The sequence below is a fragment of the Festucalex cinctus genome, chromosome 20 (genome assembly GCF_051991245.1).
Source record: "Festucalex cinctus isolate MCC-2025b chromosome 20, RoL_Fcin_1.0, whole genome shotgun sequence".
Classification (NCBI taxonomy): domain Eukaryota; kingdom Metazoa; phylum Chordata; class Actinopteri; order Syngnathiformes; family Syngnathidae; genus Festucalex; species Festucalex cinctus.
The window spans coordinates 18,552,473-18,567,634 of NC_135430.1; the positions used below are offsets into that span (position 1 = coordinate 18,552,473).

Consider the following 15,162-nt stretch of genomic DNA (forward strand, 5'->3'; position numbering starts at 1 on the left):
ACGATACGGAAGGTCACGATACGATAATTATCACGATGTTGTGGGGGGTTGGCCATATTTAAAAAAATATCACTATATTGTAAAAAAAACAAAAAACAAAATCGATTCATAAAAGAATCGAGATTTTCATTTATGAATCAAATCTATTAACTCTTTGACCGCCAAAAACATCCAATAACGATTAGTAAATCACGATGTATGCCTCCATAAACGTTAAATGGCGTCAACTAAGTTTTTTGTTTTTGTTTTATTTTCCCTCAGTGCAACGTCTAAGTGCAGCGCTGCCTGGTCAATGGGTTGTGGAATCAAAAACACTCACTAACTATGGCCAGAAGATGGCAGCATTGTATCTCTTTTTGTGAATGATCAAAGCCTTTGTCATATCAAGTTGTTTTTTTTAATTATGTGTGGCAGTAAAAGAGTTAATATCCCAAAAATTTATTTTATTTAAATTAGAAATGAAGAAGAAGGGGACACTTTAATATCTCTATTTGTGATTTTGTCTTGCAAAGCAGACTGGAGTACATCATGGCAATTTTTGGCATATCTGTAAATTGAAGCAGAAGTCATTTGTCAATCAAATCATTTTGAATCGAAAATCGTTTGAACTGAGAATCGAAAATCGATTCTGAATCGAATCGTAGACCCACGAATCGTAATCGAATCGAATCGTGAGACAGTCAAAGATTCCCAGCCCTACAAATTTGGTTCCCCTTCATCTGACATTTAGCATCGATTTTAAACATAGAAGGCCAAAACATCCTTAATGAAAATTAAATTGCACTAATAAACTAGCCACTAGAGGGTGTTAGAAATGCACAAATGGAAATCAACCTGACTTTATTTTTATTTTTTTTTTAGATGTGTTCCTTTTAAATATTGTGAACATGACAACGACGATATTGTGGCAGTTTTACTATCACGATATTGCCCATATTGTTAAATCCTTAAAAAAAAAAACTTTAAAAAATTCTGCTTTAATTTTGCTTTATTTCGGTTGGTTACCAGTGGTTGGCTGTATGTGTTTATTGTTGTTGCATATGTGTTCATATGCATCTGGCGGAGCTTAGGCTAACGCTAGCAAAGCTTCTTTTTTTTTTTTTTCCTTCTCCTTTTTCAAATGACACTCATCGCCTCTGCATGCTTCCCTGACTCAGCTCAGCTTGGTTTAAATGTAGAAATCCTCTGGGAAGACATAATATGCATCCTGTGTCTGTCACCCAACTGTGTGAGAGCTGGATTTTTTATTTTTTTTATTTTCCGCCTCTCACTCTCGACAGGAGACAGAAAGAAAGATATTTCTATGCAGTTGTGAGATGATCAAATATGATAAGACTTCCCTACCCGAAATGTTGCTCGTAATCGAAGTTTTTGTTCTTCATGTTGGTCGTTTGGTCCAGCAGCTGCCAGAGCTGTTTTCGGAGATGTCAGTGACTTGGATCGTAATAAGTCAATTTGAATATTTGAGGTTGGTGCCACACGGCTCGGAAACAAAAGAAATGTTCAGATATTTGCGAGGACTGAAATGGTCTGTTTATGTCAGAGTTACTCAGTGGGGAGGGGGGGGGGGGGTCAACCGTTGGCGACCCCTGAAATGAAACGCTCGTGTGATCGTCTCGCTTAACAAGTACGATGACGTTGCATCTCTTTTTTTTTTTTTTTTTTTCTGACAGCGATATTTCAGCAGCAGCAGGATGAATGTGTGCGTCTGGATTCTTATCTAATGGCCCGTTTTTGAGATGACTCACGGTCAGATCGTCATGCAGCTTGATGATGATGATGATGATGATGATAAAAAGATGATGAGATTCCGCGAATGCAGCTGCGCGACTCTCGCAAACTGGACCAAATTGCACCCGAGATGTATCTGATATTACATATTTGATAGATGGCCAAAAAATGTCTTTAGATGGAAATGAAATTCTTGACGTGTCAAATAGTGCCGTCACTATTGCATTTTTTTTTTTTTTTAGAATCGATAAATCTATCGATTCAATTGATTAATCGATGAATGAAAAGCATTTTCTCCCTGATTACGGTTTATTAACCAGTGATTGGTGTTTATTTTATATTTTGTATTCATATAGTGATAAAAAAAAAAGGATTGATGTTGTTTTCCAAAGTAAAAATAGTCAACAATGTCAATTACTGTCGTTATGCTGAAATTAGAGGATTTGGACCATTTTAAATGGAAAAAAAAAATGTCTCCAAGCGAATACTGGAATATGAAAATAGTTGTCGATTAATTTGATAATCGAATATTTGTTGATCCATCGATTTAATTTTGACATCTCTAATCAAAAGTAGGGATGTTACGATAATGCCAATATCGTGATATCTCAATATAATATATCGTCGACGTCATGTCACGATATTAACTAATTTGCTCCCAATAATGTGTAAATACGTTTTGTTTTTTTTTATGTTTAAGTGTCCCAAAGACGTATTTATACGTTTTTTTGCTCGTTTTTTGTTTTTATGCTAGAGCATACAGAAGGCTTTGATGCAGCCTCTCAACTGCAAAGAACGGTTGCAGAAATGGTAGTTATTACACAAACGGCCAGCAGGTGGCAGCAGAGCAAAGGCGATCAACCAGGGCCATGTCGAAAAAAAAACTAAATTGCTTACTACTGATGAAACTTAGCTCTCTTCTAATGCTAATTGCTGCAAAACGGAAACAGATAGAAACATATTTTTTTTTCCTGATGAAAGAAGAGACTTTAATCTTTCTTTTGGTAGGTTCCATGCTTTGATAGCAATAGAACACAACATTCTGTGGGCCTTGCAAAATCAGTCCAAATCCAGTAAAACAGCCGGGAGCGAACGGGATTGCGAAATGTGAAAATGGCGGCGAGTGAATGAGTTAATGTCTGTGAAAGTATCCCAATAATTATGCCCACGTCGTCTCATCGTTTGACTCTCTAGTAACAAAAGCATTGAAAGAAGCACACGAAGTACAAAATGTTGCGTGCACTTTATGTTCGTTCCTCTGTCGGCTCCACACAGATGCCCGTTTGATTCAAGTGGCCTGATTCCATCGGATGAATGTTAATGCAAGATGGCGCCTCCTGATTTTTCAAAAGCCATGTGTGTCATCAAGTCTCATCAACATTGCAAATGGAGACGTAGCCTACAGTTGTGAACACCAGTTTTTGGAATCCTCCGCAACAATTTATCCCCTCCAAAAAAAAAAAAAAAAAAAAAGTCAATTTAAATCCTCCACCCTTTGACTAGGTTGAATCCTCGACGATTGCACTTTCTTCCGCGAGAGAGCGGGAGGAGATTAAAAACTTAAAGATGAAGGCCTGACTCCGACGTCTCCACGTTGCGTTCGACGAGCGCTCGAGTGCGTGCGTGAGCGAGCGCGCGCGTCAGCAGCATCCGCACAATGTCGGCGGCCCTTACAACGGTTATTAGGGTTTCGCTGCCGCTTTAATATCTCAAAACTTATCGTAGAGATTGCGAACGAGAGGCTCAGCTCAGTAGGGGTAAAAAAAAAAAATAAAAATGGTAGTGAGATCTTGGAGCAGATACGTCTGAATTGGAGACGCGACCTGTTGAAGTTCGATCGAAGGAAAGGCATCAAGGCTGTGGAAATGTGTTCCTTTGTTAGGCCGTCAAGAGAAGTGACGGGGCCGGAGAGAAAAAGCTCAGACACAAAAAGCGATTGAGGTGGCAGGCAGATTAACTCATTCACTCCCACCCATTTTCACTGAAGCAATTCCTTTACTGGATTTTGACTGCTTTTCAAGGCCCACAGAGTATTGTGTTCCGGTGCTATAAAACATGGAATCTAGCAAAAGAAACATTTGCATCTTTTCTTTTATCAGGGAAAAAAAAAGAAGAATATTTCTATCTGTTTTCGTTTTGCAGCAATTGGCATTAGAATATGGCTAAGTTTCATCACAAAGAGTTTTTTGCAACATGGCTCTGTTTGAGCTTTTATACTCTGCTGCCACCTGCTGGCTGTTTTTGTAATAACTACCATTGCTTCAAGCGTTTTCTTCAGTTCAGAGGCTGAATCAAAGCCTTCTGTATGCTCTAGCATAAAAAAAAACAACAACAAAAAAACGGATAAATACGTCTTTGGGAGCAAATGAGTTAAAGTGCATGCACACTCGTCGCGTTTCGTATTATTTATGTATTATTTATTTGTTATTAAGGTGTTGTTTTTGTTGTTGTAGATCAGGGGTGTCCAAACTTTTTCATTTGAGGGCCACATGCAGGAAATCGGAAGGACACAAGAGCCACATAATGTTATGAAGAGAAAATGTGTTTAGTCCTAAAAATTGTACAAATAATTTATTTGTGCTTTTGCATATTTATAAAAATGCTGCAATATATAAATCTATTTATTTATTATAGTTTTGAAATTGTTTTTATTTTAGTTAATTTTTATTAGTTTTTATTAGTTGAGTTCTTTAAAAAAAAAAGCTTAGTTTTAGTTTGTTAGTTTCAGTATTAGTATTAGTTTTTTTTCTAATGTATTACTCTCTAGTCAGGTATGTAAAACGCACACATGAAAAAATGTGTATTCACAGAAACATAAAAATAACAACAGAATGGGAAGCCTGGCGGGCCAATATCAGTGCCCCGAGTTTCTTAGATGAAAAAGAAAACATAAAGAGACTTTGCCTGATCTTTGTGGTCATAAATGTCCATACACAAAAAAATTTAGCGGCATATTATTCATTATGATGCTCCTGATATTTTTTTTTTTTTTTTTTTTTTTTTTCAGGACTGGGCCTCTTTAAAGTTAACCATATCCATATGTGACACTTATTTGTGTGCTGTTAGTCAATTTATTGGCCAAATTTCCCATATGGCCCTTTAAATATCAAACTGACATGATTGAATTTTGCATTATTAAAAGCATATCAAACATATGAGCTGAATTGCTATTCTCCCCCCAAAAAAATAAAAGTGTTCACAGGCTTCTCTGTTTACAGTAGAAATTGAATTTGAAGGCTTGTGAAAATTTGATGTGCTTCTTGCCAGGACAGAATTTTCCTAATAGCGAGTTGACTGACTTTGTGTTGATCAATTATTGACAAGTTGCTATTTTTGAAATATTGACCACGTTTGCAGAGGAGAGCATTTGGGTGTGTTCAAGGAAGTCTCGTGAATTTATGAACGCTGTATTGGCACAAGCATGTTGTTGTTTTGCAAATTGTGCTTTGTGGACTTTTGTGCCTTTAGCTGCTGGCTGTTAAGCTCATAAATATTCTTCTTCGGGATATTCGCTTCACTTTGCGATGCACTCGAGCAGACTGTCGTGTTTAATAAAAGCCCCGAACGTCACAACAAAATCGCTGAACGCATCTTGGGTCACTCAGCTCTGCGTGCTCCTTTTCTGTCAGGTACTTCTTTTCACACATCAAATGTAAGTGCTCCGGGCTCAAAGCGGGTTGTTGTTGTTGCACCAAGTTTGAGTTACAGCTCATAAAAAAAAATAAATAAATAAAAAATCTTCAAAGTATAACCTTTTTATTTTTGGTTGTTTAGAATACAAAATGATATCTGATGCAAGAATTAAAACTCTCTTGAGTATTATTCTTCCCCAATTATTATTGAATATAGCATATTAAACAATGCGGCTTTTGATTGCGTCCGACTCAAGATGGCTAAAACTGGCGATTCTGCTTCTGCCAGATCTTCTTAGTAGGGATGTTCGATACCACTTTTTTTTCAGACCGATACCGATACGCAGACCCTCAGTACTCACCAAAATTTTTGGCAGATTTCTTTATCTGGTTTATCTGTATGAAATCAAATTGGTCGATAATCGCCGATAATTATCGGCCGATTTCTCTATTATCTGGTTTATCTGTTTGAAATCAAATTGGTCGATAATTGCCGACTAATTATCGGCCACCGATATTATCGCGCATCCCTAGTATCGACGCTCGATGACATTTCAATCAATTACTTGCATGTTTTTGGTCCAGTTAACCCTTCGGATCTTCTCAGGTGCTCTCGCTGGGTGCAGATGTTCTGCCCGAGTACAAGCTGCAGGCTCCTCGCATCCACAGCTGGACGGTTTTGCACTACAGTCCCTTCAAGGCCGTGTGGGATTGGCTCATACTGCTGCTGGTCATCTACACCGCCATCTTGACACCTTACTCGGCTGCTTTTCTCCTCAACGACCAGGTGTGTCATGAAAACACGTACACAGGTTAGACTAATAGCACCTTGGTGGTATTTTAAGATTTTTTTTATTTTTTTATTTTTTTATATTCATCCGTCTGAAAGCAACGGACGACGGACATATCCGCTCTCTAATTTTAGTCTCTTTCTAATGACCTTTCTCTCGTCTTTTTATATCCGCTTTTCATCTCAGGAAGAAGCAGCCATGCAGCGCTGCGGTTACTCGTGCTCCCCTCTCAATGTGGTGGATCTCATAGTGGACATCATGTTTATTATCGATATCCTCATCAACTTCAGGTCTGAATTACACAAAAAAAAAAAAAAAAATGCTCACTCAACAGCATTTTTCTTCAGAGTTACTATATAGAAATAAAATAAAATTTAATAAAATAAAATAAAAAAATGCTACTACTACTGGCAACAAAAGTGAGTACACCCCTAAGGGAAAATGTTCAAAGTGTAATTTCTTCTTCTTCTTCTTCAAAAAAAGAAAAAAGTGTTGCTACTTATGTGAGATACTATTATAACAGGTGTGTCCAAACGTTTTCCTCTGAGGGCCACATACAGAAAAATAGAAAGCTGCAAGGGCCACTTTGATTATTTTTTATTTTTTTAAGTTATTTATTAACACATTCATTGCCAGACCAGCAAAAAAAAATATGCATCATTTGACGTCTTTTTCCGTCAATGGCAGTGAATGAGTTAAACATGGTAAAAATCAATGAAGCAATTATAAATTGTTGATATAATATACAGCTACTTATTGAAAACTGCTAACAGTCACAAGGCAAATAGTGACCCCTGTGTGCCACTATAATAGATACGCCTCACACTAAGTGTCACTTGTTCAGTGTTGTCCTTTGAAAAATAGAATAAAATACAGGCAAAAATGTGAGTAATGTTATTTTTGTAAGAGAGTATAGTAAAGAACAGAGCCATTAATTTGTAAACTGCTAGCAACAAAAGTGAGTAAACCCCTAAGTAAAAAAATAATGTGTAATTTCTTCAGTGTTGTCCTGCGAAAAAGTATAATAAAGTACGGACAAAAATTTGAATCATGATGCTATACATAATTTCTGCTAATAATTGAAAAGGCAAGTGATGTTTGTGTTTGCCTGCTTTTCTCCTCTCAGGACAACATATGTGAACTTGAACGATGAGGTGGTGAGCCATCCGCTGCGAATCGCCGTGCACTACTTTAAAGGCTGGTTCCTCATTGACATGGTGGCCGCCATTCCCTTCGACCTTCTCATTTATCGCAGTGGGGAAGAGGTGAGGCGCATTACAAAAAGAGAAGAATGTGTGGAAAGCATATGAATGTTTTTTTTTTTCAATACTTTGTCCTTCACTCCCAAAAACGTATTTATACATTTTTTTATGTGTTTTTTTTGTTTGTTTTTTTTCATGTTAGAGCATACAAAAGGCTTTGATACAGCTTCTGACATGAAGAGGTCGCTTAAAGCAATGGTAGTTATTACAAAAAGCAGCCAGCAGGTGGCAGCAGAGTATAAGCCATCAGCCAGGGCCATGTTGCAACAAGCTCTTTTTTGCCAGTTTTCAACAGGTTTGTGAATAATGAGGAAACTTAGCTGTATTGTAATGCTAATTGCTACAAAACGGAAACAGATACAAATATACTATTTTTTCCCCTTTTTTTCAATTCTAATCTTTATTTTGGTAGGTTGCATGTTTTTTTGTTTTTTTTTGTTTTTTTCCTATAGTAATAGATAATTCTGTGGACCTTAAAACAGCCGGGAGCGAAGCAGTTTGCTTCCGTGAAAATGGCTGCAAGTGAATGAGTTAAACATTTCGGAAAAGTGAATAAAAACGAGGCAACAAAGGTGGTTTAATGATGTCGGTTTAGGTAGGGGGCTGCATGAAGAGATGGAAGAGTCAGGAAGTGAGAGACCCTCTGAGGGTATGTCCTAATGAGGACCAAAACCACTGAGGCCAACGATGATCGATTCACTGGACAGTGCAGCTCGGCGCGATTTCATCTCTGTGTAATCACGTTTGAATAAGTTTCAATATTGCTATTTATCTTATTTATTGCAATTTTACACCCAAAAAAATGTTTTACATTTAGAAACTCAGCAACATTTTAATGGTGCCTAGAAGGTTCACTTCATCGATGTAGCCCAGAAAAGCCACTGAACCAAGAAATTGCAGATTATTCTCAGCAGACGGTTATTACTTACCGTGAGGACATGATCGGACGAGGCACTCTGTCAAAACACTTTTTATTATTAACTGGATTCATTATATGGACACAAATGGGGGGGAAAAAAAAAAAGAGGGTATGTGTGCTTATGCTCTGAGGCACGCGTTGTGTAACTTGCGTTTCTCTTTTGCGCTCGTCAGACCACAACTCTGATCGGCCTGCTGAAAACGGCTCGTCTCCTGCGATTGGTCCGCGTAGCACGAAAACTGGACCGCTACTCAGAATACGGCGCGGCCGTCCTCTTCCTCCTCATGTGCACTTTTGCCCTCATCGCGCACTGGCTGGCCTGCATCTGGTAAAGTTGCCTTTATTGGACTTCTCTGTGAATTTGTATGATGTCATGCAGTTAAATGTAGAGATGGAACAATAATGACAATATTGTGATATTAAAATTGCCGCAGTGTCGTCGTCGCAATGTCACAATATTAAAAATAGCGCATATGTTAAAAAGGTGAGGTTATATTCCATTTGTGTAGTTATAGCACCCACTGGTGGTTAGGTAATTAGTGCAGTTTAATTTCAATGAGGAATGTTTTGGCCACTGCGGCGCTTATCGCCCATATAAATCATATAAGTCATACTAACAAATATATTTAATATTTTTGGGGGGGCGGGGGAGCAAAATTGTGAGTACACAGTATTGTGAGGTGTTTTTTTTTTTTTTTATATATGTCACAAACCTCCCCACAATCTCATGATAATTATAATATCGTGAGGTTCATATCGTGATATTTATCGCATCTTAATGGACATCGTTACATCTCTAGTTAAATGTCACTGCTAACTACAGCCACAAAAAAAAAACAAGTTAAAGGGATACTTTCCTTATTTAGCCATTTTTGGCAGTCAAACATGAATATTATACCTATAATAAATTTTATATTTTCATTATTTTTCATGTACAATTAGTATCCTTAAAAACACATTGTGCAACTTGCTGTCGACTAAAAATTACATCACAAATGGCTTAGGTAACCAATCACAGCTCAGCTTGTGAATGTCACATGACCAAACCTAGAAAACAGCTGAGCTGTGATTGGCTACTTGAGCCCTTTGTGACATCATTTTCAGTCGACAGCAAGTTGCAAAATGTGTTTTTTAAAAAGTACTAATTGTACGTGAAAAATAATGAAAGTATCCAATTAATTACAGACAAAATATTAACTTTTTATTGCTATATTTTTATTGCCAAATAAGTGAAGTATCCCTTTAAATTAATATGAATAAAATCTCAGCATCGTTTTGTTTTGAAAAAGCCCCAATTTTAATCTTACATTTGCCATTTACATTCTCTGCTTTCCTATTTTAGCCTTAATCTAAGATTCTAATCCCCAGGTATGCTATTGGTAACGTGGAGCGGAACGGCTCAATTGGGTGGCTCCATACGCTCGGGGACCAACTGGGAAAACAATACAATGACTCCGTCCCAGGTACTGAGAATTGGAATGGCGTTGGGATCATTCGTATAACAAATATTGCATCCTGAATGCACGTGTAACCGTTGTTCTTCACCAGGAACGGGACCCTCCATTAAAGACAAGTACGTCACCGCTCTGTACTTCACCTTCAGCAGTCTGACCAGCGTCGGCTTCGGAAACGTCTCCCCAAACACCAACTCGGAGAAGATTTTCTCCATCTGTGTCATGCTCATTGGATGTAAGTCGTGATATCGTTACGCAGGTGCTTTATGAATAAAAGGTGAGTTGGGAAGAAAGGTTTATCATGTGAAGTTTAAGTAAATAAACGTTATTCTGTTTTAGTTCTTCTTAGTGGGGCGAGCTAGTTTTCGAACAGACCTGTAGGTTGCGCATGCTGTCATTGGGGATAACAAGGACCCACTGGCACTTTTTTTTTTTTTTTGGTCAACTTATTCATGAAACCAGAGCTGCACAAGACGTTGCGGTGCCCATTGGGGGGGAAAACAAAAAACAAAAACAAAAAACACAGTTGACGTCAATTTACGTTATTGGCAGATCTCGTTGGGATTTCCGTTAACGTTAATTACCGTTCTTGGCAGGAAAAGTGTTCATTATGTTTGGTCAAAAATGAACTTACATAATTATAGTGTTTCTATTTTTGCTTAAACATTTTCTTGTTTTGTGACCAAAAATAAATAATCGTTTGAATAATTGTGGTTTCAATTGCTGCCAAAATAATCGTGATTATTATTTTTTCCGTCATCGAGCAGCCCTACTAGAGAAAGTCAAGTTTTTAGGATATTCCTGAAATTAGAATTTCCCAAACTTTCTGTGAGTAGTTTATTCTCCTGGCACATCAAAATTCTCCCGATCACCAGATCGTCATCTTGAATCATCCATTTTGTTTCAAATGTAGAAAACGCTCACATCAGGTCATGTTAGTGGATGTGTTGCAACTCTGTCAGTTTTTTTTTTTTTTTTTTGCCGCTCTCTATTTCCGTCTCAACTCTTGGTCTCATTTCTCCCAACCAGCCCTGATGTACGCCAGCATCTTCGGCAACGTCTCCGCCATCATCCAGCGGCTGTACTCGGGCACGGCCCGCTACCACACTCAGATGCTTCGGGTCAGGGAGTTCATCCGCTTCCACCAGATCCCCAACCCGCTCCGCCAGAGGCTGGAGGAGTACTTCCAACACGCCTGGTCCTACACCAACGGCATCGACATGAATGCCGTGAGTATCTCGGACCCGCGTGTTATTGAGGAACAAAAATTGCCAAAATTCAAAATAAATCAATAATATATATTATATAAAAAAAATATCATTCGAAAATTATATCTAAAAAAATAAATAGAAATGGAAATAAATCCGTATTTATTTTCACTTTTAGTCATTTATTTATTCATTTAGACTTTTTTTTTTATTTAGACATTTATTTATTTAGTCATTTATTTAAATATTTATTTAGTCATTTATTTATCTATTTATTCAGTCATTTATTTAGACATTTATTTATCTATTTATTTATTTTGTCATTTATTTATTTAGTCATTTATTTATTTATTTATTTATTTAGTTATTTATTTATTTATTTATTAATGTATTAATTTAGACATTTATTTATTTAGTTATTTATTTAGTCATTTATTTATTTTGAATTTTGGCAGTTTTGGGCAGTCTAAATATTCAAATGAGGGGACACGGTTAGGACCGCCCCCTCATTTGAATAACATTTCGACTTGCTGTACGGCCCAAAACTGCCAAAATGCAAATTAAATAAATGACTAAATATATGATTAAATAAATAAATGATGAAATAAATAAATAAATGACAAAATAAATGTCTAAATAAATTATTAAATATATAAATGTCTAAATAAATAAATACATTTCTAAATAAGTAAATGTCTAAAATAAATGAAACTAAAAAACGGATTTATTTCCATTTATATTTATTTTTTTTTAGATATAAATTATAATTATATATATTTTTTTTATATTCACTTTCATTGTCACATTTAGACATGTATTTATATTTGTAGTCATTTATTTATTTAGAATTTTGGCAGTTTTTGGTCCTCCCACAGCGTGTAACCCGATTTTTTTTTGCTGCGTGCGCACGCCGAGTCGCGAGCGCTCACACGCGCTCACACGCTCGAGTCGCATTTTGAGCCTGCGTTGTACGTCAATAGGATGATTGGAAGACTTTGTCTCAGCATGCATGGTCCGACACCATCAGAGAAAATAGGAACGATGTGAGTATTATAAATAGCACACACACGCGCACGCACGCACGCACGCACACACCTGCCAGTGGATAACAAGCGACCACCGGCTGAACCTTTTAACTCGCTACCGCCGACAAGATCGCTTTGACGCACGTGGAATCATAAACGCGTCACGCGCTTCACTTCCTGCTGACTCGGGGATGTTCGTCTCGAGTCGGTGGATGTCATCGTTGGAAACGTCACGTCGTGTCATGCACGTCAAAGATTGGAAGTAAATGAATTTGTTGTGAACTTTTTGTTTTGTTTTGTTTTTTTCCCCCAATAGAGCTCACCAAAGCTTAATGATACGCACTTTAAAAGAAATAACCATCATGTCAGGGCTTTAGCTGTAATCTAACACAATACTGTATTTAATGTGTATTTAGTTTTTGTATAATAAGTGCACCATTGAGGTGCAGGCGAAATGGTTTGATGAGGCTCCAGCCGATCATTATTTCGCTTTATTCTGCATCCTTCCATTTTTCTTGTTTTTGGAGGAAAACATTTGGACACAACCGCTCGAAGGCGCCACCAATCGCACGCATCTCGCGTCTTAGCAGAAGCACAGTTTAGAATATCTTTTCATCTGCGCAGAATGTATGATTATACCACGGTTGTCCAAACTACGGCCCGGGGGCCATTTGCGGCCCGCCGTCCTTTTTTTTTTTTTTTTTTTTTTTAGTGGTCCGTGACATATGCTAAAAAATGCCATTTGACTCAGTTCAAATAAAATAAAAATGTTTGGAGATGGTCAAAGTAAGAAGGGAGGGTGTCGAAAAACAGGTGCTATTAAATGTTATTTTAGTTAAATAAAACTAATGAAGAAAAAAAAAATCGTTAACGAAATGAAATAAAAACAAAGATGCTTTTCAAAAACAGAAAACTAACTGAAACTACATTTTATGTTTACACAACTAGCTAAAATAAAACTATAATTATCGCAAAAATGTCCTTTGTTTTAGTCTTTGGTACTTAATTTAATGCATGAGCCTTTGGGGATGATTTGAAATGTGATTTTTAGTAGATTTATTTTGATATAAACCAGAATAACGACGTCATGCCCATGGTGTGTTTTAAATATTGCGCACAAGTAATACACATAAAAAAACCTAAAACTGAAACTAACTAAACTAAACTAATTTTTAAAAAAAACTAACAGAACCACCCTGAAAACTAATTAAAACTAAATAAATTAAATTTTTTTAAAAACTCAAAATAAAAACTAAAATTAGAAATTCCAAAACTATAATAACCCTACTGGCATTTTACAAATAAATTGGTTTATATACTGTAGCATTTTTCTAAATATGCAAAAGCACAAATAAATTATTTGTAAAATTTCTAGGACTAACCACAATTTCTCTTCATAACATGATGTGGCCCTTGCGTCCTTCGGATTTTCTCTATGTGGCCCTCAAATGAAAAGTTTGGACATCCCTGGCTTATCCCATAATAGCCGTTCGGTAGCAGTAATCACCACGAGACCCTGATGTCCTCCATTGAGAAAATAATTGAAGCTACTTCGCCACTGTAAGTCGTGAAAATAACACAACTTGAAAGACTTCTCAAACATCACTTCCACTCCTTTTGAACAACCGCCGCGCTCAGAAGAAAAGTTACGGCAAAAACAGCACAGATGCATTTCTGGCGGTGAATATTTATGCGGCGTGACTAAAAAGCATCATCCTTGAACGGGAACACTTCAGCAAATGCACCATTAAACAAAGAAAGGTCTCCAACCCAAGTCTGTGGCAGCACATTCTAAGGGCAAACTTTCACGTTTAAAAGCGTCGAGTAGAAGAAAGCAAAGAGTTGAATTTACATTTAAAAAAAAAAAAAGGAGAATAATGGTGAGGGGGCTTTGTACAGTAGCAGTGTGCTCTGTGCAGTCAGTCAGAGAGTTACGAGTGGGCCAAAGTTGCCACCTAAAAGGTTTGGGGCTCCCCACGCTTTGCAGCAAACTCATTAAAATTGCACCGATTCCTCACAATAATAACCCTCGACGGGCCTGCTCGCTTTTTGTTCCTGCTGAAACATTCGCAACCGCTTCCGCCGTTGAATTTTACTCTGAAACAATACTAAAACTCCCAAACTGCTGACGCGTGTCCTTGGAGGGGCAAAAGCAGAGTGCGACCTCAGAAAAGTTTGTCTGACGAGTTAATTCTGGGGTATTTGGTGAAAATAGCAAAAACTATTTCACGTGTTGTAACCCTCCTCTTATCGATTCAACTGCTGACACCTCCTAACATTCCTTCCTTCCTTTTGTCTCCTCCTCACACTCCTTTCCTCATTTCATTTGACTTTCTTCCCCTGACAACCTCTTCATTTATCTTTGGCCTCTTTGCATCGCTCGCATCTCTCGACCCCCCCCCCAATCCCCCCCAGGTGTTAAAAGGTTTCCCCGAGTGTCTCCAGGCGGACATCTGTCTCCACCTCAACCGGACGTTGCTGCAGAACTGCAAGGCTTTTAAAGGCTCCACCAAGGGCTGCCTCAGGGCCTTGGCCATGAAGTTTAAGACCACCCACGCGCCGCCGGGCGACACGCTGGTGCACGCCGGGGACGTCCTCACTGCGATCTACTTCATCTCAAGAGGATCCATCGAGATACTCAGAGGAGATGTTGTGGTTGCCATATTAGGTACTTTGAACATTTTGTTCTCTTTTTTCCATTCTAGTTTTTGGTGATGTTACTTTAAATTAGAGTAATGCTTATTTAGCAACAAATAATCTATAAGATTGATTAGTATATAGGCGCCCTCTGCTGGTTATAAGTTTCATGGCAGATTAAAGTACTGTACAGTATACTTGTACTTGTACTTGTACTTGTATACTGTATGTCACCCGCAGGACTCAAATGTACATAACATGCTCAGACTTACTTGATTTTTTTTTTTTTAGTGCATGTTGGTATTAAAAATAATAATAATAATAGCTTCATGATCACTTAAGCACAGAGTCCAGTGTGTAAATTCTTTTTTTTACATTTACATATCATTACAAACCTAATGATACAACACTATACTGTACAATAATGGGCCAAAACAAGTATACAACATTTACAAAGGTAATAATGTCCACTCTTTATTGGTAATGTCTGAACAATGTTAATT

At 37.4% G+C, this 15,162-nt stretch overlaps 1 protein-coding gene across 6 annotated transcripts in view; it reads left to right on the plus strand.

The window, feature by feature from the left end:
• kcnh2b (potassium voltage-gated channel, subfamily H (eag-related), member 2b) overlaps positions 1-15,162 on the plus strand; it is a 141,056-nt gene that overhangs the window by 121,414 nt on the left and 4,480 nt on the right. For all 6 annotated transcript variants that reach the window (XM_077508365.1, XM_077508366.1, XM_077508364.1 and 3 more), the window contains 8 exons: positions 5,971-6,150; positions 6,341-6,444; positions 7,281-7,419; positions 8,509-8,663; positions 9,704-9,798; positions 9,884-10,024; positions 10,819-11,018; positions 14,438-14,690. In XM_077508365.1, the coding sequence (XP_077364491.1) occupies positions 5,971-6,150; positions 6,341-6,444; positions 7,281-7,419; positions 8,509-8,663; positions 9,704-9,798; positions 9,884-10,024; positions 10,819-11,018; positions 14,438-14,690 (1,267 nt within the window). The remainder of the gene's footprint in view (positions 1-5,970; positions 6,151-6,340; positions 6,445-7,280; positions 7,420-8,508; positions 8,664-9,703; positions 9,799-9,883; positions 10,025-10,818; positions 11,019-14,437; positions 14,691-15,162) is intronic.